Raw genomic sequence first — 23,481 nt, 5'->3', positions numbered from 1 at the left:
GGCAAATGGGGAGAAGCATCTAGCTGACAGAGAAAGAGAGGCTTTTTTGGGAAGTCTTTTTAAAACTGTTTCTTTCTTAAACTGAGAGAGTTTCAATAAATGTTGGGAAGAGCTAATGGAAACAAAGCAGCTGGCTGAAGCAGCTTGCTGAAGGGGGGGGGAATGTAAACTGAAGAGCCTTCTTTAAAAACTGTTTTTTTACTGAGTTCCTTCCTTTCTACTTTGAGAAGCTTTATTCTTTTAAAAGGTTACCTATGATAATGTATGAAATATATTAGCTTAAATATATTGGCTTAAATGTAATTATGCAAAGGATTTAACAAATGCTAGAAGAGTTGTATTTATCCTGGAATTAAGTCAGCCAGCAGTTTAGCCCCCCTGCCAGACAGGAAGACGCCATCAAATGCTGTCCTGATATATTAGCTGTCAGACATTTGTTTAGAAACCTTCAAATGAAGGATATCTTTCAATGTTGATGTGAAACTCAAGATCCTTGACATATGTTTAAGATAAAAATTTAAGATTAACCATTTGTTTTAGAAGGCAATAGGGCAGGGAGGGCAAGAGGTGAGCTGGTAATTAAGATTCCTTGTTGAGACACATGTAAGATATATTACTACTTATTTGTCATTTATAGATGTAACAATATATAGCTGTTTGTGTTCCATATAAGGACAGGAGGATGTGGGTGTATCTTTTAGGATTGGATATAGCAATCAGCCAATAGGAAATCCAACTAGGCTGATTGGACAGAGGCAGCCACAGGAGGAGCAAAGGGGGCTGGATTAAGGGAATATAAGGGCTGGCCATAATGGCAGGAGCCAGGCCAGAGCTTGGTAACCATATACCACTGTGCCTCTCATTTATTTGTCTGACAAATAAATAATTATTTTAATTTCTCTATTGCTGCGTTGAATATTTCATTCCAGCTAAGCGTTAACCACAAGCAGGGTGCTACAGTTTCTTCCTATATGTATCTTTCATTTCTGTGAAACATTTTTTTAAAGATGACTTTAGTATTATAATTTGCACAATTATTTAAGAAATACTTGAAGAAATGTTAGTAGGAAACTTGAAATGAATCAACCTTTTTCTTGATTTGAATCAGCTTTTGTTTCTTTGAACATTCTCCTTGTATTGCTAATACTAGAATTTGGGTTTGAATTTGGGAAATACAAACTAAATAGATGCAGCAAAATCAAATTAAAATCTAGGATGTCAAGCAAAGATAGGCTGGGAAGTCTTCATATGATAGGACGTGACTAGAGATGTTCTACGGTTGTACTGGTTGCTTACTATTGTATTAGATGTTGTACTAGATGTTTAAAAGAAGTGATCAGAAAAACTAGAAAGAAACAAATGTATGTAACGGGAAAATGCAATTATTATTATTTTATTAAAAAGAAATGTTTTCCCTTTAGTTTTAGCAGCGCATCGCTGCTGATGAGGTGCTTTGAAGTCCTGACTTTGGGACTCCAAAACCCAACTAAGCACTTTTCAGTGCATTAGAGTTTCCTGCAGGGGACCAATGCTTGGGAGGTCACCTTCTTAGCATGGCATTCAGTGCTGGGCTTCTTTAAAGAAGACCTCTGGGGAGGAGAAGCCACTTTTGTCTCCCAGTGCTGCATATGGAAGCATTTGCAGCCTAAGCAAACAACAATTTTCTGACCCCAAACATTGGGGGTCAGAGTTGAGGGCAAAGTCAAAGTTTTCCCAAGTCTCTCCCCCCCCCCCCATACTTGGAGAGGGGAGTAGGGGTTGCTTGCTTTGGCTGTGCATTCCTGTTTTCAGGAGGGTGCAGGCACTTGCAGCCAAAGTGATCTTTTTGCAAGCAGCTCCACACTGCTCCTTTCAATTTCTGATTTTGGAAGTTGAAAGGGGCTGCAGGCGCTGCTTCGAAGAGCAGCACAGGGAAGAAGATGCAGTTTCTACTTTCCCCTTCTTGAGCCAGAAGCGCTCCCGCTGCCTATCAGCTGATGGATCCTGATTGTCTGTTTGAAACCCCATTATTGCCTGCCCCACATCTGACATCATGTATGATGTCTCATGTGTGTGAGTGTGGCTTCCCTACTGTGGCTTAGCAGTTGTAGACGCAAGGGTGGCGAATCTCTGGCCTGCGGGTCAATCTTGGTCAGCTAGGGGAGCCAAGATGACCTGCAAGACCACAGCCACCTGTCCATCAGCTGTCGTCACTGGTAAATGCCATAAGATTCCAGGGTGGGTTACAATAGTAGAGTCTTTAATTATTTTTTAAAAAATAAAACCATTAGAATTACATAAGACAGTTTCAGATGGTACAGAACAGTATAAATTCAGCAAGAGAGGTCGGTTCCACAAAAGAAAATACTTTAGACTGGCAGAGGCCTGAGTAAAATGATGCCGTGAAAGCTGTACAGTGAAGATGCTAGGTGGTAGTAAAGAATTAATCACATTAAATAATCATGCCACATTTTACAGTGGTTAGAGTGTTGTTGAGACCAGGATTCAGATCCCCACACAGCCCCACAGAGTTCACTGGGTGGCTTTGCACCTGTCACAGCCTCACCACCTAATCTATTTCACAGGGTTGTTGTGAGGATAAAATGGAAAGGAGGAGAAGTATGTATGCCACTTTGAGCTGCTGGGATTAAAGCTGGGATATGAATGTAATAGTACATGGGGAGAAATATTGATTGATTGGTCGCCTTTTCTTACACAAACTAATATACTTCTGTATATCTGGAGAATCCTACAAGTACGCAGAAGCCACCACTTAGTGACCCTCCTTTTCTGCCAAAACTGAAAGGCACTAGATGATCCAAATTCTGTGTGAGAAGAGGATGATTAAATATCTCTGCTTAATTTTAAAGCAGGATATTTAGTGATGCTGATTTTCTCTTTATTTCCAGACAGTGTCTTCAGTGAATCATGAAATATTTGCAAGAATGTTTATTCTGTTTGTTTCCCCCCCAATATAGTATGATGCTGGCTATTATGTAACTTATAAGATTGTCAACTTTAATTCCCCGTCTGTTACTGCCCCCCCTCCCTTGTACTTTACATGCTTCACTGCCAAATAAGGCAGCTTGCCAGGAAACTGTGACTCCTGAAGAAGCATGGAAAGTTAAGGGTAAAACATGCTATAGCCAGAGAAACTCTATTCCAAATGGACTTGTGTAGAACAGTAATATCCAGTGACTTGTTAAATTAGCCACGGATGTTTATTATGTAACACTGGCTAAGGAGATATGTGGTACCTTCAGTCTTGTTTCAGACTTTGTGGTTCAAGTCAGACTGATGCACAATTATGTATAGATGAAGAGAATTAGGTAATGTGATTAGGCAAGTTTCTGAATTGGACAGCTACGCATTTTACAAGAGGAGCATCCAAGTGAGATGAGGTAAGATTACTAGTGCAGAAATAGGATAGCGTGAGCTTGGATGTTAAGAGTTTGCTATACAAATATTCACTTTTTCAAATTTCTTTTTAGTGATGCTAATTGTTTTTTCAGTGCTTGGTTTTGGGAGGAAAAATATCTTAGAATATAAGTAATAGATAGCTCTCCCTTTTTGTATGCATTTGCCTGCTTCCTTTTTACATCTGCTTTCTCAGTTCTGTGTGAATGAAAGGTCAGATTAATTATCCACATCATATTAGCAGTCTGAATGGAGCATCCAAGCAAAGCCTTAAGATGTAACGGTGCATGCTTATACTTATACTTGTATACCACCATTTTCTTATCAATGCTGAAGACATAAATTCAGAATGTATTGAATTTATCCATTCATCAGATATTAGAAATAATTGTAATTTGTTGCCTTGCAGCTCACTCAGCAGAGTATGAGACTCTTAATCTCAGGGTCATGGGTTTGAGCCCCACATTGGGCAAAAGATTCCTGCATTGCAGGCTGTTGGACTAGATGACCCTCTTGGTCCCTTCCAACTCTGCAATTCTATGATTCTTCAATTTGTCAACTTTCCCTTATTAAAGGATTTTAATTGTTGATGGCATTGTGCACAGCATTCCTATGTGCAGCCTGAAATTATATCTGTATTTTGAAGTATGCAGCTAGGTGAATTCAATCTCTCCTTTTGGATATTAAAGACCTTTTAACATAAAGGGCATTGGTGGTTGTAATTTTGGTTTCTGGATTTTTTAGAGAGGATAAAAGTGACAGAACTACTACATTGAATAGGCGTCTAGCTGGTTGTCCAAGGGACAGCAGAGCACAAAGGAGAGGGACAAAAGCTCTACCTTCCAGCTACCCCATACTTGCTGTTTTCAGACAATTCATAGTTGAAAGTCCTAGACTGATGCACTGCTTACTCTAGATGGGGTACAAATGTCCTGTGATGTCGTGCACAGGTGAGTGGTGAGCCAGTCAGCCTCTCTGTTGATAGTCCATGGTTCACTAATTGTCTACTGTTGAATTGTATGCATGAAAATACTTGGTGCAACCATATTCACAGTCAAATATACCTGACTTTGTAGTTTTCTCTTTAACAAGTTAAGTTAAAGAGCAGCACTTGTTTGCAGGATCAAATCTCCTTCCTCCTCCTCTGTTGTGCCGTAAATCTTGGCTCGGTCTGAATCTGGATATCATCCAGATGTCATTAGGATATGAGACGAAGAGGAAAGTCAAGAGCAAACCATGGATCAGAGCCATGAAATTAGAGATGCATTGCCAAAGAGCAGGGCAGTTTTTAGAGTCCAATCAAATGCAAGGACAGGTAGAAACACATGAAGACATTCTGAGGGAGACTGGTAGGAATGCACGAAGGCAGATGTAAACAAACGAGTTGTGATGTTAGGGACAGCACACAGAGTGTTGTTGGCAGAACAGATGTCTGGAGGAGGAAAAGGAAGAGCAGATAGTGGAATTTCTCTAACAAAAAAAATCCCAGCTTTGGCATGGTCACGTAGTGAGAGCCCTGGCGTCATACCCAGGAAGGATTGGGTTTAAGTGAGGAGATATGGTATCTTACAGATTTTCTCTTTATTTTGCATATATCATTCACACATTCTTGGAATGTTCAAGTGAAATAGTATTTTGACTATAAAATTGGAAACAAATTCATTTGTATATGTTGGTTAGGCTACAGTGAGGTTGCAAAGGGTTCCCCCCCCCATAAGTTCTTCAGTGATATATTAATACAGGTTTAGGTTTTGTGAGTAATTGTAATTTTTAACAGTTTCATAGTTAACTTCAGTTAGAAGGCAAATGTCTATGTAATGCCCTTTTAATATCCCACCACCTACTTCTTTCTTTTTTTCACTAGGGAGCTTTACAGAGTAGTTAATACTGTTTGTTTTTATGTTTATGTTCCAGTTCAGCATGGTTGACTTTGTTAGTGGTGGTGGACTCTCCTTCGTTGCAGTTTTTAAGCAGAGGTTGGATGGCCATCTGTCATGGATGGTTTAGTTGAGATTCCTGACTTGCAGGGGATTGGGCTAGATGACCCTCAGGGTTCCTTCCAATTCTACAATTATATTATTCTATAGTATGTCATATAATGTAAATAAAAAATTCTGGTGTAGTTAGGAAACCAGTAGGTAAAACTACTATGGATAGCATGTAGCAGTGTTTAATTATTTGTTTTCTGTAGCAGATCAACAGCTCAGTTCTATGCATGTTTACTCGTTGTTTTTAATGTCTGTGTTTTAATTGGGTTTTTAAAGTTTTGAATAGCTTTTATTGTTTTATATTGTATTTTAATTGTCGTTTAATTTGTTTTCTGATGTATGCAGAAAACCTATGGGATGACGATATAAATGGATTCTTTTTTAAAAAAATTACTCTGACATAAGTATACAGAGCCTAATGGCATTTGCTACCAAGTAAATGGCCACACTGGACTGTCTGCCATGCTTACCCACCTCCACAGGACCATCTGCTACCAGCTGTCTTGTGGGTAGGATTTTAGGAGAAAGAGGGAAACAAATTCTGATATCAGAAGGTTTCCCCTCTTCCCCCAATAGGGCTATCTACCACCAACTGCTCTGTGGGAAGGATCCTGATGGCTTGAGGTCCAGCGCAGAGGGCCTTCTGGTGGTTTCCTCACTGCGAGAAGTCAAGTTACAGGGAACCAGGTAGAGGGCCTTCTCGGTAGTGGCACCCTCCCTGTGGAATGCCCTCCCACCAGATGTCAAAGAGAACAACAACTACCAGACTTTTAGAAGACATCTGAAGGCAGCCCTGTTTTAATGTTTGATGGACTACTGTATTTTAATATTTTGTTGGAAGCCGCCCAGAGTGCCTGGGGAAACCCAGCCAGATGGGTGGGGTATAAATAATAAATTATTATTATAATATATTATTATTGTTATGTTTTGATATAGATTGTGGTGATTTTATTAATGTATCTTGCTTTTACTTGTAATCCTTGGAAGGATTTGGCATCCTGAAATGTGGGATATAATTAAAAACAACAACTTGTCAAGTCATGTGGTCCATTGACAAACTCCTTAGCAATCCTTGGACACTTTAGGAACTTAATTATTACATAGGCTCCCTTCAGATTTCATGTCAAAAATGTTTACCATTGGGTTTCTTACTTTCCTTTTACAGGGTTTTTGTGAACAGAAGTCTAGCCATGGAAAAAATAAAGTGCTTTGGATTTGATATGGATTATACATTAGCCGGTGAGTGTATATGATGAATATGTATATTATTTATAATTGTACCTCACATCTACAGGAAGCAGAAATAGATTGGTATTCCTCATGGTAGCAGGTGTTTTTCTCAGTAGCATTAGAGTAGGGAAGAGCTGAGTAGCACACAGATGCTGGGGACATGTTGCTGTCCTGATAGTTTTGACAAACATCCGGAGAAAAGTTGGCTTCTCCAGGCCCATAGAAGCGTCCATTAAGGGAGGTGTGTTGCCCATTTTTGCGAAGGTCTGTTCACTTTAATTGATGAACCCTGCCACTATAGATAAATGAAGTCCCTTAGGGCTGCCATCCTTTATACACATACCTGGGAGTAAGCCCCCCAGAATACAGTGGGAGTTACTTCTGCATATATGTGTATAGGATTGTGCTATAAATATCTTTAAAGTATTTCCTCCTAATGCTTAATCGTTGTATTTTCTTTTTCCTTTGCTCTGGGTAGTGTTGCTTCCCCTTGTTCCCAAATTTGCAATATTGGTGTAGTTTCCCCCCTCCCTCCAGGTTAATTTTACCTAAGGTCTCATTATAATCCATTAAACATCTTTAAAATATGGTTTTTTCCCCTGTCAGTTGATACCACTAAATTATTGCTCCACTCTTTTAATGTTTGCTATTGAATACTGCAGTTTCTTTGTTCCTTCTTTCAAGCCACTGTTGCCTGTGTGTCACTTCAGTAATCAAATTTATTTACAGTGTTTATTTCACTGGCTTCCTCTAGCTGTAGCTAACCTTTTTGGGGCTGAGGGTCGCATTGAGACTGCATGTCAACATGGATGAGACCAAAGTGTAGAGCTGGGTGTGGTGAGAACTACAGTTCTCAAGGCTATCTTCCCAAAGACTTTCCCATTCTACACTATTTAAAATCATTTTTTATCATTATTTATTGATCATTAAATTTAGTAATAAAACTTAAAGGACAAGTTGTGGGGATCTTGGAGGGTCACAAATTTATTGCATCACAGAATCACAGCAGAGGAACCTTGGAAACAGTTGGTAAAATGTTTAATTTTTCTAAAGGGACAAATGGTGAGCAGGGGCTTGGAAGACAAAGATATTGGTATTACAGCCCTTGCAGAAGCAGTCAACAAACTAAAAACAATAATGATTATAAAAAGGGCATATTTAGGGCAGTCCTTAGAGGGTGATAAAAAAACCCTTTTGGTATCACAGTGGGTGTCAAATAAATTAACTTTTCCAAGACAAGCAGCAGTTTCAGACCTCCTCTTTCTGCAGGAACGCTTATCTCTAGGCCTGAAGCCCAACACCTTGCATTGTCAGACCTTGACACTTCCATCTATTGTCTCTAAAGACCCAGATCAACTTATTGTCTACTCACCCATTCTTCCCACATTTTCCTTCAAGCCCCGCCAGTGCAACATAGGTTTCCCTATTGGCTCTACAACAACCTCCTTTTCATCCGCTCAAGTTGGTCCTGCTAGGCTTACTATCCTTTAAAGTCATGTTCCTTGTAGCCATTACCTCTGCCAGATGCATTTCAGAACCACAGGCACTGTCAGTCACGTGTGATTTGTTTTAAGGCAACCTTTCCTAGTTTTTTGCTGGCTTTAAATTGTCAGCGAATTCTTTTTTCACCTTCAAAAACTGCCAACCCCTTTTTAACCTAGGAAAACTGGTCTGCCATGAGCAAAACAAAACAACTAAAAAACCTAAGCTGATGCTTCGACTGGCTAGATTTGTATTCTGTGGAGCTATATGTAATAGTGGAGTATTCTTTTTACCCCTTCTCCAAAACTGGAGCTTAGACTAATTTACTGTGGCTCCTCAAGCTTCTCTGATAGGGTAGCACTGAAAACTAGGTATCTACAAGCTTCCTACCCCTAGAAGTTAGCTTCTAAGTTATTACAGGATTTGGCTGCTAGCACACAGTGCCCTTAGTAATCTGAGCTGTTGCTTTAATTAAATAAATGGATATTGCTTTCTTATGCTTTTCCTTAACACATTTTTAGCTGGGGCAGAGATACTTTATCAACTAGGGCTCCCTGTAACTCATAGGTGGCAACCTCATATTTCTATGGGTGAGATCTAGCATTGCATGAATAGTTTCTTCTAGTACAATGGGTCTTCTTCAAGCTCCCCAAATCTCCTCTGCAGATTTGAGGCACCCTCTGGAACAGTTTTGGGAGGCATGTGTGGACTGCAATATGGAGGAGAGAAACGGGAAGAGCCATTGTGCTACTGGAGTTCCTTTTGCACAAGTGGGCAGACATTCTGGGATCTTATCCCAGGAACCTGGCAAACCAGGCCTCTGGATTTTTAAAAAACATATCTAACTAATGTTCTGTACTTGGGCATATTAGCCTAAAACAGTAATTCTGTACCAGAGGATATTTCTACAAATATGTAATAACTTCTGTTTTATTACATGGTAGTACTTTCATTGAAAGATTCTGAGTACAGTGGTACCTCGGGTTACAGACACTTCGGGTTACAGATGTTTCGGGTTACAAACTCCGCTAACCAGGAAGTGGTTGCTCCAGGTTAAGAACTTCACCCCAGGATAAGAACGGAAATCACTCGCCAGCAGTGCAGCGGCAGCAGGAGGCCCCATTAGCAAAAGCACACTTCAGGTTAAGAACAGTTTCAGGTTAAGAACGAACCTCTGTAACGAATTAAATTCTTAACCTGAGGTACCACTGTACTTCTGTTTATGGTATCTTCTGTTCTGTAAGTATATTCTGTTAATGTGTCGAGGGCTGACTATACAGTTGTTCAAAGTCCATCAGGAAAAATGTTAATTAAAATAGTCTAGCATTCTGGCTTCCTAAGTACATTCTCTTTATGACAGAAAAGCATCTAAGCCTGCATACTTCATAACTACTAATATTCCCTTGTTCTGTATTGCTATATTGTGCTTTCTTACTTGTGTTTAGAGATTTCCTCCTTCGTAGGGAAAGTTATTTAGGATGAGTGATTTGCATGAGTGATTTGTAGTTCTTCCCCAGCCAATGCTTTTGTTTTTTACCAAATGCAGCTGCAGTCTGTAGAGGAAGATGAATATGAGGATTAGCCATTTTCACCTGGGTGCTTTTCCATTAAATGTCTCTTGTACTAGAGACAACTGAGTGTGCAAAATTGGTCTGGGAAGAAGGGTTTAGCTACCCCTTCCACTATTCTTCCAACTGACATTGGAACCTTCAATAGCAGCATTTCATTATAAGACACACCAAAACAATCCAGGACTACTGAAAACATTTCTACTTCTAATGTCTCATTTGGTGCTTTAATACTGACAAACAAGAAAGGGATGTATATCAGTGAATTAATGTAAAAAGGAATTTTTTTGTAACTTCAACATTGTCAATATGAAAATATATAACTACCTTGGGTGGGTTCATTTGGGAAGGTGTCCTTGTACATTAATTGCTCTCGTCACTTTGGATGGCAACTAGTTGCTGAAGTGTAACTCATTTGGAAGTCATATAAACACACAAGTGGGTAATTTAAAATTTAATCGTTGTGTTATATTAGCTAGCTTCATGTTTCAGATGCTTTGCCTTGTGTTTAATTTTGTTAGCCTACATCACTGGGTTAGTGATATTGCTGTGTAAATTTCAGTTTGCCAACATTGTAGTAATAGCAGAGAGCTAATTTGGAAATGGTGTTTCGATCTTGGTAATCGGTGGTTAGTTTCTGCTTCTTAATCAAGAGCTGGATTATAGATGAGAATTAACTTGTAGACAGATTCAGGCAGGCCATTATACGTTATGGCACCAGTAGGATTTACTCATGAGAATTTACTTTTGAGTAAGCTTGCATGGAAGCATACTTATAAGTTAGCTAATCTAGAAATATGTTAATATTTCCTCTCCTTCTACCCACAAGTTTATTCCATAAGCTTTAGGAAACAACTGTCTTGAATCTCAGATTCACCATGATATTCATTAGATAACATTAGTCACTTGATGAGCTTATGTCACAGTGTTGTAGTGAGGGGGGAAATGAACTCCGCTCCATAAGCAATTTGGATGAAGGTGAAATAGAGGCATGACTGATAAATACAATGTTTCCTTGTCACTCTGGACAACCCGATAAATTTTTGGTTAACCAGAAATTTGATTTCTTTGGAATAATGAACTGATTATCTATAAGAGTTTCTACATATGTTCAAGCAAGTACAGATGCAATTTCAAAGGTTTTGTACAGGATTTAATTTTGGTACAGGAGGACTTAATAATTTTGAATATCTCATTGCTCATTTTCTGTATTTGCACGGTAAGACCAATGTATATGTAAACTTTCCAGGAGATGGAGCAAATGGAAGATAATTAGTGTATATTGTTAATAATTCTAATTATTAATTGTTAATTCTAATAACAATTTTGTATGGTATGCACAGTATTCTTTATTTAACCATGCTTCCTTCATAAATCATTTTAGCAGACTCAGGGCAAATTTGTAATGTAGAAATTATGTTTGGCAGTAGATGTAATTTTTTTAAGGAAGCAAAGCTAACTGAACTGTGGAACTCCGCCAGTATTTGGCATAATTTTGTATTTCTTTTGACATCCTGGCTCTGATCCTAAAAGAAGCTAACTTAAGGAAGTTAACAGACAGAAGTTTTCTGTCTCCTATTTCCTGCTATAGCCATATGAACCTCCTGTGGGTGGCCAGAGACCTTCCTGAACAATGTGGGGTGGGTCATGAGGAGCCAGCAAGGAACCATACCCCACTTTGCTCAGGTAAGCCCTCGCCCTCCAGGTAGACTTTTGGGGGGTGCAGGTGTGAATGCAAAAGGGAGCAGGGGACAAGAAACTTATTTTCTATGAACACTCTCGTTGACTTGTTTCAGAATCCAAGCCAATGTTGTTGTTTTTTAGATTACCTGGAATATTCAAAAATAGGACAGATCTTTTCTTATCTGACTTTGCAGATAAGCCATGAATGAGCCAAACATTCATAATTTTGTCATTGTTGGAATTAAAATTAATTATATCGCTTATATTGGGGTTTTGATATCTTACAATGTTTTGATTTCTCAAGTGTTTATAGCTATGAGGGTTAGGAGTTGTTGTTTAAACTTTTTGAGATGTATAAGATTCTTGCTCAAAATTTATATACTCCTTGATTGTAAGAAAACCTCTAAGCAGTTTACAGTACACTGCAGTAGTCCATCTTGAAGTTACTAGAGCAGGGATTACTATTGCCATGCTCCTAGCCCAGGAATTGCCATGGCTGGCAAACCAACCAGAGCCGAAAATACACTCCATGCTACCAAAACCACCTGGGCCTCAAGCAATGTTGTCTGATCAAGAGGCAGCCCTAAGCTGCATACCTATTTCTTCAGGCAGGGTACAATTCAGTCCAGAACAGACAGCCTTCCCAGTTCCCAGATAAAGGAACCACCCAGCAACAGTAGCTCCTCTTTTGTCAACTGTTAGTTAAAGTAAAGGTAAAGGTACCCCTGCCCGAACGGGCCAGTCTTGACAGACTCTGGGGTTTGTGCGCCCATCTCACATCTATTGGCCGGGGGCCAGCGCTGTCCGGAGACACTTCCGGGTCACGTGGCCAGCGTGACAAAGCTGCATCTGGCGAGCCAGCGCAGCACACGGAACGCCGTTTACCTTCCCGCTGGTAAGCGGTACCTATTTATCTACTTGCACCCGGGGGTGCTTTCGAACTGCTAGGTTGGCAGGCGCTGGGACCGAGCAGCGGGAGCGCACCCCGCCACGGGGATTCGAACCGCCGACCTTTCGATCGGCAAGTCCTAGGCGCTGAGGCTTTAACCCACAGCGCCACCCGCGTCCCATCAACTGTTAGTTAGTTTTAGCTTATTTTATTTTCAATGTTGGTGTCAACACATAGTTCACAGTGGAAATTATTTGCAAAAATGTAAGTATAGATTTTGGTAGGCAAGGGTAAAACAGGAGCCAAACACTGAAGAACACGACAAAATATGCTGTGGAATATGAACTGTCTAAATTTGGAGTCAGTTAAGGAGATTGATCCCTTAATATAGTGGTGCCGAAGAAAAGGAACGAGTATGTCATGTTGACAGTGTCAAATGTATCAAGTAAAATGTTTTTCTAATCTATTCCAAGTTTAGAAATATTGTCTGTTGTTGCTGTCAGATACCTGAATAGATGCTGGTAATGTTTAGTGCTATATTTATAAGATACGATGTGCCAGGGAAGTAGTGATTCCTTCTTAGCTGCCCTTAAGAAATCAGGAACACTGCCCCCCTCACCTTATTCTTTGAGTAATTCCCTGTGCCTGCCTTAATAGCAGTTAAGGAAAATGCTGAGATGAACCATAACCATGTTTATCCTAACCGGCAGTGGCTGCTGGTGCCCTCTGAAGCCGATGGAGATGCTTGGAGATGATTTTTGGCGATCACTCGTTGCCAAGTAAGATTGTCTTCCATAAACACAGTTTTAACAGTGGGTTCGTAAGTGACTGGAGAGGCCAATTCTGGATCCACATGCCCTTCCACGGTGAGGACATAGGTTTCCAGGCAGGAGTTGATCATGGTGAGGGTTTGCCAAGCGTGCCTTCCTCTTAGTATGTTTCTCCCTTTCATCCTGAGTTCGAGCATCTTCAAAGCCCACGACACCTTTGGTAAAGGCTGTTCTCCAATTGGAGCGCTCGCAGGCCAGTGTTTCCCAGTTGTTGGTGCTACATTTTTAAAGATTTGCCTTGAGAACATCTTTAAACCTTTCCATTCTTGAGTTGGGAATAGAGTAGTTGCTTTGAAAGATGGTAATCAGGCATCTGAACAACATGACCAGTCCAACGAAGTTGTTGAAGAATCATTGCTTTGACACTGGTGATCTTTGCTTCTTCCAGTACACTGGCATTAGTTCTCATTGGACCCATCCCCTGCAGCTTCTTTCTTTTTGTATCAGAGTTTTAAATTTGCCAAAGTGTGTTATAGTTTTTTGTCCTTTGTAAAAGTAGGACACAGTACAGTTTTAGTGGTTTTGCAGAGAAACAGCTCTGGACATGCTGAACATTGAGGAATGATTCTGATTTGTCTTACCTGGGTTCAGAGGCAATCCCCAGTCTCCTTTGGGGGGACACACATATGTGTTATGCTAATTTCTCTGCCCTGGTTGGCTGAATTGCTGGATTGCCATTAAGGTTGCAAATGAAGAAGGGGGAAAGAGCAAAAGTGCCTGAGGGTGTCTCACCAGTTACTAAGTAAATATATTCTACTGCCTTGAGATGGGTTGGAGGGGTCTCCAGAGCACAGCAGTAGTTTTGGCTTGGGATTGGCTGAGCAGTGCAAATGGCGACATAAGTTCAAAACTAAGGAGTGTGGATGGAACACAAAAAAATGTTTTCTTTTGAGAAAATGTTTATTTCTTTGTGTGGACATATGGTCAAATAGTGGTACATCAAATCTTTTCTGAAGAAGTTGTTAATTTGCTGTTTTTAGAAACTGGATTAGTTTACTTGGATAACATATTTGGATGCATATATGTTTTTTATGATGCTGCTTAAAAAAAATAGTTCATTGATGGTAGTTTAAGCTGGAAACATGCTTAAAGTTTGTGATGGTGCCCAATGAATATTGTACTGTCATTAGACCAGAGTGTATGTCTTACTGTTGCTTCTCATTAAATCATTAACTAACAGACTACTAATTTGTGAGACATAGTTTGCTGAGGAATTGGACCTGGACTGAAACTCCAAAAAACTGCAGAAAGCAAGCCTAACAGCAGAAAAAGCAGCAGGATTCTCTTTCCTTAATCTGCTTAATGATAATTGAGCACCTTAAAGTCAGTGGGTGATCTCCAGTTGTTGCTCATTGGACTAGTGGAAACATCCCTTTTTGGGAAAGGCAATTTTGACCAATTACCCCTGCCCACTTTAGCCCAGTGTAGCTCCAACACCCTCAGCTGGAGAGGTTATCAAATGAAAGATGCCGCATTGTCCAACAAAAGGGCCTTCCTCTCATACAGTAGCTACTAAAAATCTAACATGTTAGATTGCTTCCTCTGCCTGAATCAAAGCAATTAATAGTGATAAGTCTTATTTATCCAGCTATTTATGCTGGTTATTGTCAAGAAACCTATGGTGCAAGAAATAATAACTTCCCAGATTGGCTATCAAAATTGTGACTGTTGCAGTAGAGACATTTTTACAGGGTATGGATGCTGCTGCAAATTTTGAATTGGTCAATGGTCTGCAACAGAATATATGTATGTTTTTTTCTCATAATCTTTATAACTCTGTTAAATAGATTTATGGGGGAAAGCACATTTTCTTTTCTTTGTATCTTGCCTTCTGTCGTGGCATGGTATATGTGCTTAGCTTCTGTAAGGCGGTGACCTCATGTACACTCAGACTATACTTTGGAATAAATACCGTATTTTTCGCTCTGTAGGACGCACCGGACCATAGGATGCACCAGACCATAGGAGGGGGAGAACAGGAAAAAAAAATTCTACCCCCTCTGCTCAGTGCCCCTTCAGCGAAGCGGCAGGAGAAACGGAGCCCTTTCCATTTCTCCTCCCGCTTCACTGAAGGGGCGCTGCGCAGAGAGGGAAAATGTGCAGCACCTCTCCAGCGAAGCGAAGCCTGGAGAGCAAGAGGGATTGGTGTGCACCAACACCTCTCACTCTCCAGGCTTCAGGCAGCTATCCGCAAGCCTTTGGAGCACAGCGGGAACTCCTGCTGCGCTCCGAAGGCTTGTGGATAGCTGCCTGAAGCCCCTGGAGCACAGCGAGAGTTCCCGCTGTGCTCCGGAGGCTTCAGGCGGTTTCAGCGAAAGCAACGCGAAGCCTCCGGAGCGCGGGGGGAGCTCTCTGTGTTTCGGAGACTTCGCGTTGCTGTCACTGAAGCCAAGGAGCCTGCATTCGCTCCATAAGACGCACACACATTTCCCCTTAATTTTTGAAGGGGAAAAGGTGCGTCTTATAGAGCGAAAAATACGGTACCTAAATGCATGTGTACTAACATGTGGCAGGTATATAATTAGATTTTTTAGAATCACACAATGGAAAACATGGAGGTGTAAGAATAGCTGAAGGCTCCTTGTAATCTTTGAAGGGCCAGATGTGAGTATAAGACTAGATTATTTCAAACAAAGCAGAACCATCTCTAGAGTTCCCACATCTTGTGCTTGGTTGTGACCTTCCCAACTTTGTTAAGAAATATTTTCATCATATCATAGCTAATTCCCCAAAGGTAAAGTTAGAAGTATTCAAACCCCAACTCAAAGTTGCTTAATCATTGAATTTTATACTTACAGCAGTGTAAGTGTTACCTAGAGATTCTAAGTAAATAATTTATTTACTGACATGGAGATTTATTATGGGAATATTGGAATGTAGTTAATATTGCAAAAATGTGGTTCAAAATATAGTTTATAGCTGAATTTTAGTTAGTTACAGCATATAATCCATTGCATATTTACCAGAAGTAAGTCCCACTGTGTATCAAGAAGTAATGCCAGATACGCATTTCGCAAGATAGCTCAGTTGGTAGAGCATGAGTCTTTTAATGTCAGGGTTATGGTTTGAGCCCCATGGCATTGCAGGTGGTTGGACTAGATGACCCTCATGGTCTCTTCCAACTCTACAATTCTATGATTCTAACATTGCAGCCCTATTCAGGTCTACTTAGAAGTAGATTCCATTGAGTTAATTGGTGCTTACTCCCAGTTAGGTGGCATAAGATTGCAAGTGTTGCTCCTTTTCAAGCCATTTGTGCAGATTTGTAGACTTACTAGCTCAACTGAATCATACCCCATGAGACACGAATCTCATATCTATCTTTCCTGCCTTTACTGTAACATGGATATTTGCCCATTAACAGACCAATCCTTTCTTTTAGAGGTTAAAGAATATGCCTTATAATATACATGACCCCATACCCACATTACATGTTCAGGACTCTGGATGGATTATGTGGATGTGAGCCTGTTGCCTCCCCTTCACACTTTACCACCTTGGGGTTGCCAATGCGTAGACCTAAATCAACAAGTGTAAGGAAAAGGGCTGTCGCTCAATGGTAGAGCATCAGCTATGCTTGCAGTAGGTCCCAGGTTCAATTCCTGGCATCTCCAGGTAGGGCAGGGAGAGATCCTAGTCTGAAACCCTGGAGAGCTGCTGCCAGTCAGTGGTGACAGTACTGAGTTAGATGGACCAATGGCCATTCTTGGTATAAGACAGCTCCTCTGTTCTTATATACTACTTAGAGCTATTAGTTGATACACTTTTGGAATAGCTTGGTGTATTTCGTTATTATATTGGATGCTCATAGAAATGGTTCAAAAAGTTAGGTTTAAGTTTCAGTATTGATTTAAACACATTTCTTAGGAAATATGTGTTTACATTTTGTATTCAGTATTGATTTAAACACATTTCTTAGGAAATATGTGTCTAAATTTTGTTAATGTGCCATGCTTACTTCTTACACAATGCTGCTATCCTTGTTACCAGCCCTCACTTAAATAGTTATATTTTGGCAGGAAGAGCAAGGAGTACTTAAACATACCAGTTAAACCATAGCACATGAGTAGATATTTGATACAGAATTTATAATCTAATATTGTAATTTGTTAGTATTTCTATTTTTGCTAGAATAAGATTTCAAAAGATCCAGATTTTCATCAGAAGTCTAATTTCTGATCCACATTGTACCACTCCATTCTTATATACAAACACAACAATCTCTGCCTGATACCTGCAAAATATCCATTTTGAAATCTTGATCTGAGATATTTTTCGTGGATTTGTAGATAATGACAAACCATGTCTGGTAAACCAGTATTTGGTCTTTCTGAAGCCAATAGCATCAGCAAACAACACCATTGTTAGCACACCACCACTGTTGCAGTTTTAAAGTCAGTTTGATTCTTTCTTTTTGACAGGGGAGTCCAGTGTAACTCCTTCAAGACTGGAGTGACACTCAGCATCTGCATCTGCCTCATGTGAGTTAACATCTTGGCAGCAGCATTTTGCACTACCTGGAGTGGCTGCAGATTTTTTTTTTTATCTTTTTCAGAAAGACTATAAAAATGGCTACTGTACCGGACTTGGCAGCAAAGGTAACACTAGCATGCATGGGTATTCTATACCTTACAATATAGCTTTCTGTGCAGAGTAGCTTCTCTTGTGACATGCTTATTTCTTAAGGAAACTCATACTTTTTGTAGGATGAAAGTAATTTTGAATGCAGTACATTTATTTTGGTATTGCAGTTGATTTGAACAAAAATTGTGTATGTTGTCAGCAGGTTTCTGTCTTCAAAGCTTTGCCCCATTTGCCAAGGTACACACACACACACACACACACCACCCCAAACTTGAGAACACAATTTGTTTCCATATGTACATGATGATTTCAGTACATCTCTCAGTAGCCTTACTGTCTTTCAGCTGTATTACACTTGTTTGAAAGTAGTACATTTAGGGTAACTGCACCAATCTGATTTACTTCACAACAGATTATGCATGGCAACATCTCACTTGCTTCTTGTTGTTGTTGTTGTTGTTGTTGTTGTTGTTGTTGTTGTTGTTTAATGCAATACTGTAATTTAATTACTGTAACTAAGGGTTTGCAGTTATTCATCTCACTGTTAATTAGCTTTCTCAATAATCGAGCAGTTTGAGAACTGATCATTTATTATCACCAATGCTTTTTTTCCTGGGGGTACGCATACCCCTAAACATTTTGTGAATCTTTGTACTTTTGTCCATTTACTGTATTTATTTCCCCCGATTTGAACTATAAAATGGTGATTTCCTTGAGTCAAAATGAGAGTATCCCTAAACATTTTTTTTTTTAGGAAAAAAGCACTGATTATCACTCAAATGTACAGTTTACCTGTCCATTAGTTATGGATGCTTTTTCTGTTATGCTATTCCTATTTTGGTACCCAGTCATTCATACTGGCTGTAATTTGCTTGCTTGGGAGCTCATATTACCTAAATGAGCACTTGTACAGCTTGCAGGAAAATGTCAGGAGCTTGTAGCTCAACCTGATTAATCTAGACTGCTGTGCAGAGTGTTGTCAAGTAGGGACATGTGCTCTGTGAATTCCAGCTCCATTCCCAGTTGTCTAATTAAAGGAAAACTTATATTGAACTATGTCACAGTAACCAGAGTGTGATGTTTCATCTTCTTAGTTTAATGTACACTGCAGTTTCATGTTATATGCATGAATAAAAAATGCTCACTCAAGTGGGTTACTTAAGTGAAGTAGGAAATTTTCCCAATTATGCTTCCTTCTCTTCATTAGTCATATATACAGTATTTGAGTAAATTTCAAAACTTGAGTAATCTAGAGGATGTCAAATATGAAGTACAAGTTCACAAAGTAGGCTTGAGAGATCACCTTGATGAAACATGGAATGGCTTCTCTTGGACTCAGGAAGAGATGGGTTTTTTTAAAAAAAAAGTTTGCATTTTTGGAGTGGAATAACTCCATAATGTATATGCAAATTTTGTATGGCAAAAAAATAGTTCAATTTTAAAAAGGTCAGTTGGTTCGAGTATGGTGCTGATAATTCCAGAGTTGCAAGTTTGATCCCCATATGGGATAGCTGATATTTCTGCATTACAGGGAGTTGGACTAGACCAGTGTTTCCCAAACGTTTTTGGGCAACGGCACACCTGTTTACCGGAAAAAAATCTCGCGGCACACCACCATTAAAGCCCCGCCCCGTGACGTCAGCGCGCAGCGTCACGCCGGGAGGGACGCACAAAAGTGAAAGTTTTTTTCCCTTCCCCTTGCCGGGGTGGGAGGAGGCAGCAGAGCGAGGGACTGAGGGACGGCGGCAGCTGAGGCGGCGGCGGCTGTTGTGCTGGTGGCGGCGATAGCGGGCGGAGGAGGAGCCGTCGCCGGGAGTTGCTGCTGCTGCTGTTGCTGCTGCTGCCCGGACATGCCGGCCTCCTCCTCCTCCGCTGTCTCGCAAGCAACCCACCCTCCCCCCGCTTCCCCAGACCGTCTCCCCCCCCCACCGCCGTGTCCCCTACCTGTGCTGCAGCCCCACTAGCCCCAGCGTGATCACATGGGGCACGTCCAGCTCCGTGGGCCACAGGCCGGAGGCGATGCACCCGAACACGCCGCACTCCTCCCGAATCCCCAGCTCCTCGAATTCCATGGTGCCCGAGCGAACACGTGTTGTTGTCAGCGCAGCTGCTTCTGTTATTGCCGCTGCTGCCTCCTGCCGCCGCCGCCGCCTGGGTTTGAGGGGGGGCGGAGGAGGAGGAGAAGGAGGCGGTGGCCTCAGAGGCGCGAGTTCCTCTCCGCGCCCACCCCTTGCGCCCGCCTCATTTACATGCATACATTACGAAGGGGCGAAATTCCCCGCCTCGGGGCTGCTCCGCGTGGTGGAGTTGGTTTCCCCACCCCAGAGGAGCAGAGCAAGAGAGGTCGCCTTCGGGGCGGGGGGGGGCTACTTTGTATCTGCCTTTGGACACAAGTTAGCTCCCGCTCGCTCTTTCTCTCTCCCCACAAGTTAACTTTGTTTCCCTCTCTCTTTCTCTCCGCGCGCGCGCGCTTCTGAGAGCGAGTTTTGCCCAGTGGCTCCGAGAGTGTAAACGGCTGGCTGAAGTGCTGAGGAGACCGCGAAGGGCGGAGGGAGCTGGGCTTTGCGCGCGACGGAAGGGGTTATTCCCCCCCCCTTATGGAAACGGGGTTTGAGGGAATAAGGGGCAGGGAGGAGACTTCGGTTTTTGCGCGACTGAGCAGGGGAAGGGGGCGTCGGCGGGCGCTCGCCTCAGATTGGAGAAACGCTACCAAAGGGTTGTGAGCGGGGGGGGGTGTGTGTTAAAAACATCCCTCCCTCCGTGGGTGGAGGAAAGGGGGCTGGGAGGCAGGATGTGGCCCCGGCGGAGAGTTTTAGGTGGCCCAACCCCTTCCCTTTCCCAATGAGGTGGAAGCATTGGCGGGTTTCTGCAACCGCGCCCCGCCCCCTTCCGCCGTCCGTGCCCCCCCTCCCTTCGTACGCAGCCCCAAAAGTGCCTCCGGACTCCGAACGCGCTTCTTTTTCGGGTCGCTTCCCTCTCGCGCGCTGCTCACTTGGTTTTGTTCTCTCCTAGGCGCCCGCCTCGCCCGCCTCCCTCCCACGGCACACCAGCCGGTGTCTCACGGCACACTAGTGTGCCGCGGAACACCGGTTGGGAAACACTGGACTAGACGATCATGAGAGTCCCTTCCAACTCTACAATTTTATGATTCTATGGATTGAGTCAGAGAGCAGATCTCAACACCAGTAATTATTTGCCAGTTATTGGACTGTATTTTAGGTGGGTTAGCCTTAGGATTTTAAAAATATATGCATTCTCTTTTAAATCTGCCCCCCCATGCTGATAACCCCCTCTTGTTTCTCAATAGTCTATGGACATTTAGAGGGGTGAGCAGCAGTGAGAGAATGTATTCCCTATCATTATAATGGGAATATCAACTCATGCCTATAACTTTTTGAGGAGCCAGAAGTTGATGAAATTTGCATGCACAGTAGCCCCATTTAAGGAGATGAAGTCTGCCAGATTTCAGATAAATAGGTGCTTTGAGTTTGTTTCAAAGGGTTGCCAAACCGGCTTCATGGACAATTTGCATTGACATGACATACTTTGTAGATGCGATCCAATATAAGTTTCTTTTAAAAATCTCAGAAAGCTAAGTGAGTAAGTTAGTGAGTTACAATGGATTAAATAAGAGTATTTGAGGCTTTTAAATTTGTTTCCTTTTCAAAATTGGCACTGGAGTTTCTGTGCAAAGTTAATTAGGACAGAAGTAGATATACGGACATGTGACAGAGGTAGGACTTGAACATCCAGCGTTTCAAGTAAGCATCAAGCTCTCATGCACAAGAGTAAGGTGGGACGTATGTGCACCGCTATCGGTATCAGCCACTGTCACCTTATCAGAGAGGTGGTCTAAGTATTTCTGGAGATAGAGAAACCGATGGTTGTATGTTTACTAGGCACAGTGGCTAGATCACTGTGGAGGAGTAGAGCACTCACTGCAACATCAGGGTTGAGATACTGCACGGAAAAGAGTACAGGCAAACAATGACAGCAAGATGCAGCAGGAGTGCTAGATATGCCTGTGATTTGACATTCCCAATATACAGGAAAGTTTTTTTTTAAAAAAACCTCATGGTTGCCTCAACAGTTTGAACGCCACTGTTTTAATGGGGGAAGGGAATGCTGCGGGGGGGGGGGGGGACAGAATGCAAGCATTTAGGGGTGTGTTTTTGCAGTTGTAGTCAGCTTTTCATGGCACTTTCTTAAGAGTGCTCATTTCTTTTCCAGTCAAAATAGTCTTTTCTCTTCTGACATTGTTAATAGTTGCATTGTTAATAGTCAGTTACAAGTTTTCTTGGTATTTTTGAGTGTTCAGCTTATTCTACCTACCTAAAGCTCATACATGCTCTTAATCTATTCAAACCAATGTGTCTTTTCTATTGTGATACAAAATAAGTGTTGGTTTCACGTTGCAGTCATTTTCTCATTATTATTTTTTTGGAAACAGTGATTATTAACACAGTAAATTAATATAACCCACGAGTAAAGTGCAAATGTTTACAGAGGGTGCCTTCATGTAAACAGTTGTATGTGCAAATGTTTATTTGTTACCTGGAACCCAGCGCAACTTGGGGCTCCAGGTTTCATCAAAGTCTCTACATGTACAGATGTACACAGATCGACTTCTTCCATACAGATATGCTATATGTGTGGGTGTCAGGTGAAGGTTAGCTGACATGTGCAATGCAGATGTGGCCCTACTCACACATTAATCTCTGTAAATGTCTGAATAGGGCTATGGTTTCATGAGTCTTCAGATGAAATGACTTTAAAGGTGCCTTTAGTCTGTGAAACAAATCAGTGCCTTGGACAACAAGCCATGCTGGAGTCTTTGGGATCCCTGGTTTTTTTTTTGGGGGGGGGGAATCTATCTGAAGGAGACACTAGGAAGTTCGTAGTGGTGGGTCAAGGCCTTTTCTCCCAATTTCTTTCCTTGACTGGGTAAGGTGGAAGAATGCTAACCAACTTCCATATAATAAATACAGTGTTGGTGGCTATGTGGAATGGAATGCTTTATGCGGGTCCAGCTGACATGCGAAGGAGGTCTGGAACATATTCCCCACGCAAAATGAGGATTGCCTGTATTACCTTCAGCTACAAGGAAGACGTAATAGGGTTTCTCCTCTTGAAAACTAGCAGAGCTGTGTGTTATGCATGTCTGCAGTCTCCTTGTGTCTGGAACAGAGACTGCTGTTCCTTAACACTCTCAATACCAAGGGTAGTTACATGACAGCTGCCCACATTACTAGGGGCCATATCCAGCCTTCCTTGTCCACTAATGCAAGAACTCTTGCACCAGCAGAAGACAGAGCTTAAAGGTAATCAAATGCAACACTTACACTAGTGGAAAATTATTACACAACAGTGGATTCTTGTTGTACATTCTGTTGCACAACAGCTTATTATTATTATTGTGCAATCCATTGTACAACAGTCTTTGGTTATCTACCTGTGTTTTGTTTTGTGCAACAACTTTCCACCAGTGCTACAATAACTTAGTACGTACTACATTTTGACAATAATTTCATACTACATTGGAAACAACTTTAGGATTGGATAATCAATTAACACTTTCCATTCGTTAAACAGGATGGCTTCATAATGGCAGTAAATTGCAAATGATCAGTAATTTGACCAAATCTTAGATAAGGTGCAGATGTTTATACGGAATGAGGTGTAATTGGATAGTCATGTATGTTGCAAAAAAAAGACCAAGGCGTAATAGTGAATCACATGTGGAACTGAACTACTGAAGGTATTTGGAATAAGACAAATGCACTATATGTGTTTCTAATGTAAGCTTTATATCACTCTCTATACTATTTTTG

The 23,481-nt window shown here is 41.4% G+C and overlaps 1 protein-coding gene across 13 annotated transcripts in view; it reads left to right on the top strand.

Annotated features, from left to right (window-relative positions):
• NT5C2 (5'-nucleotidase, cytosolic II) overlaps positions 1-23,481 on the top strand; it is a 105,193-nt gene that overhangs the window by 39,031 nt on the left and 42,681 nt on the right. For 8 of the 13 annotated variants that reach the window (XR_014007470.1, XR_014007471.1, XM_081191259.1 and 5 more), the window contains exon 3: positions 6,550-6,623. The exons of 2 other annotated variants lie outside the window; for them this stretch is intronic. Coding sequence is in view for 7 of the 11 variants with exons in the window: in XM_081191259.1 (XP_081047385.1) it covers positions 6,550-6,623 (74 nt within the window). In the remaining 4 variants the exon portion in view is untranslated. Of the gene's footprint in view, positions 1-3,360; positions 3,381-6,549; positions 6,624-17,487; positions 17,548-23,481 lie in introns of those variants that run through there. 3 more of the 13 variants (XM_081191254.1, XM_081191256.1, XM_081191260.1) reach the window with 2 other exon arrangements.

This window comes from Podarcis bocagei, assembly GCF_964188305.1.
Source record: "Podarcis bocagei genome assembly, chromosome: 4".
NCBI classification, from domain to species: Eukaryota; Metazoa; Chordata; class Lepidosauria; order Squamata; family Lacertidae; genus Podarcis; species Podarcis bocagei.
The sequence above is the reverse complement of the archived record's forward strand: the minus strand, read 5'-3'. Positions and strand labels throughout refer to the sequence as shown.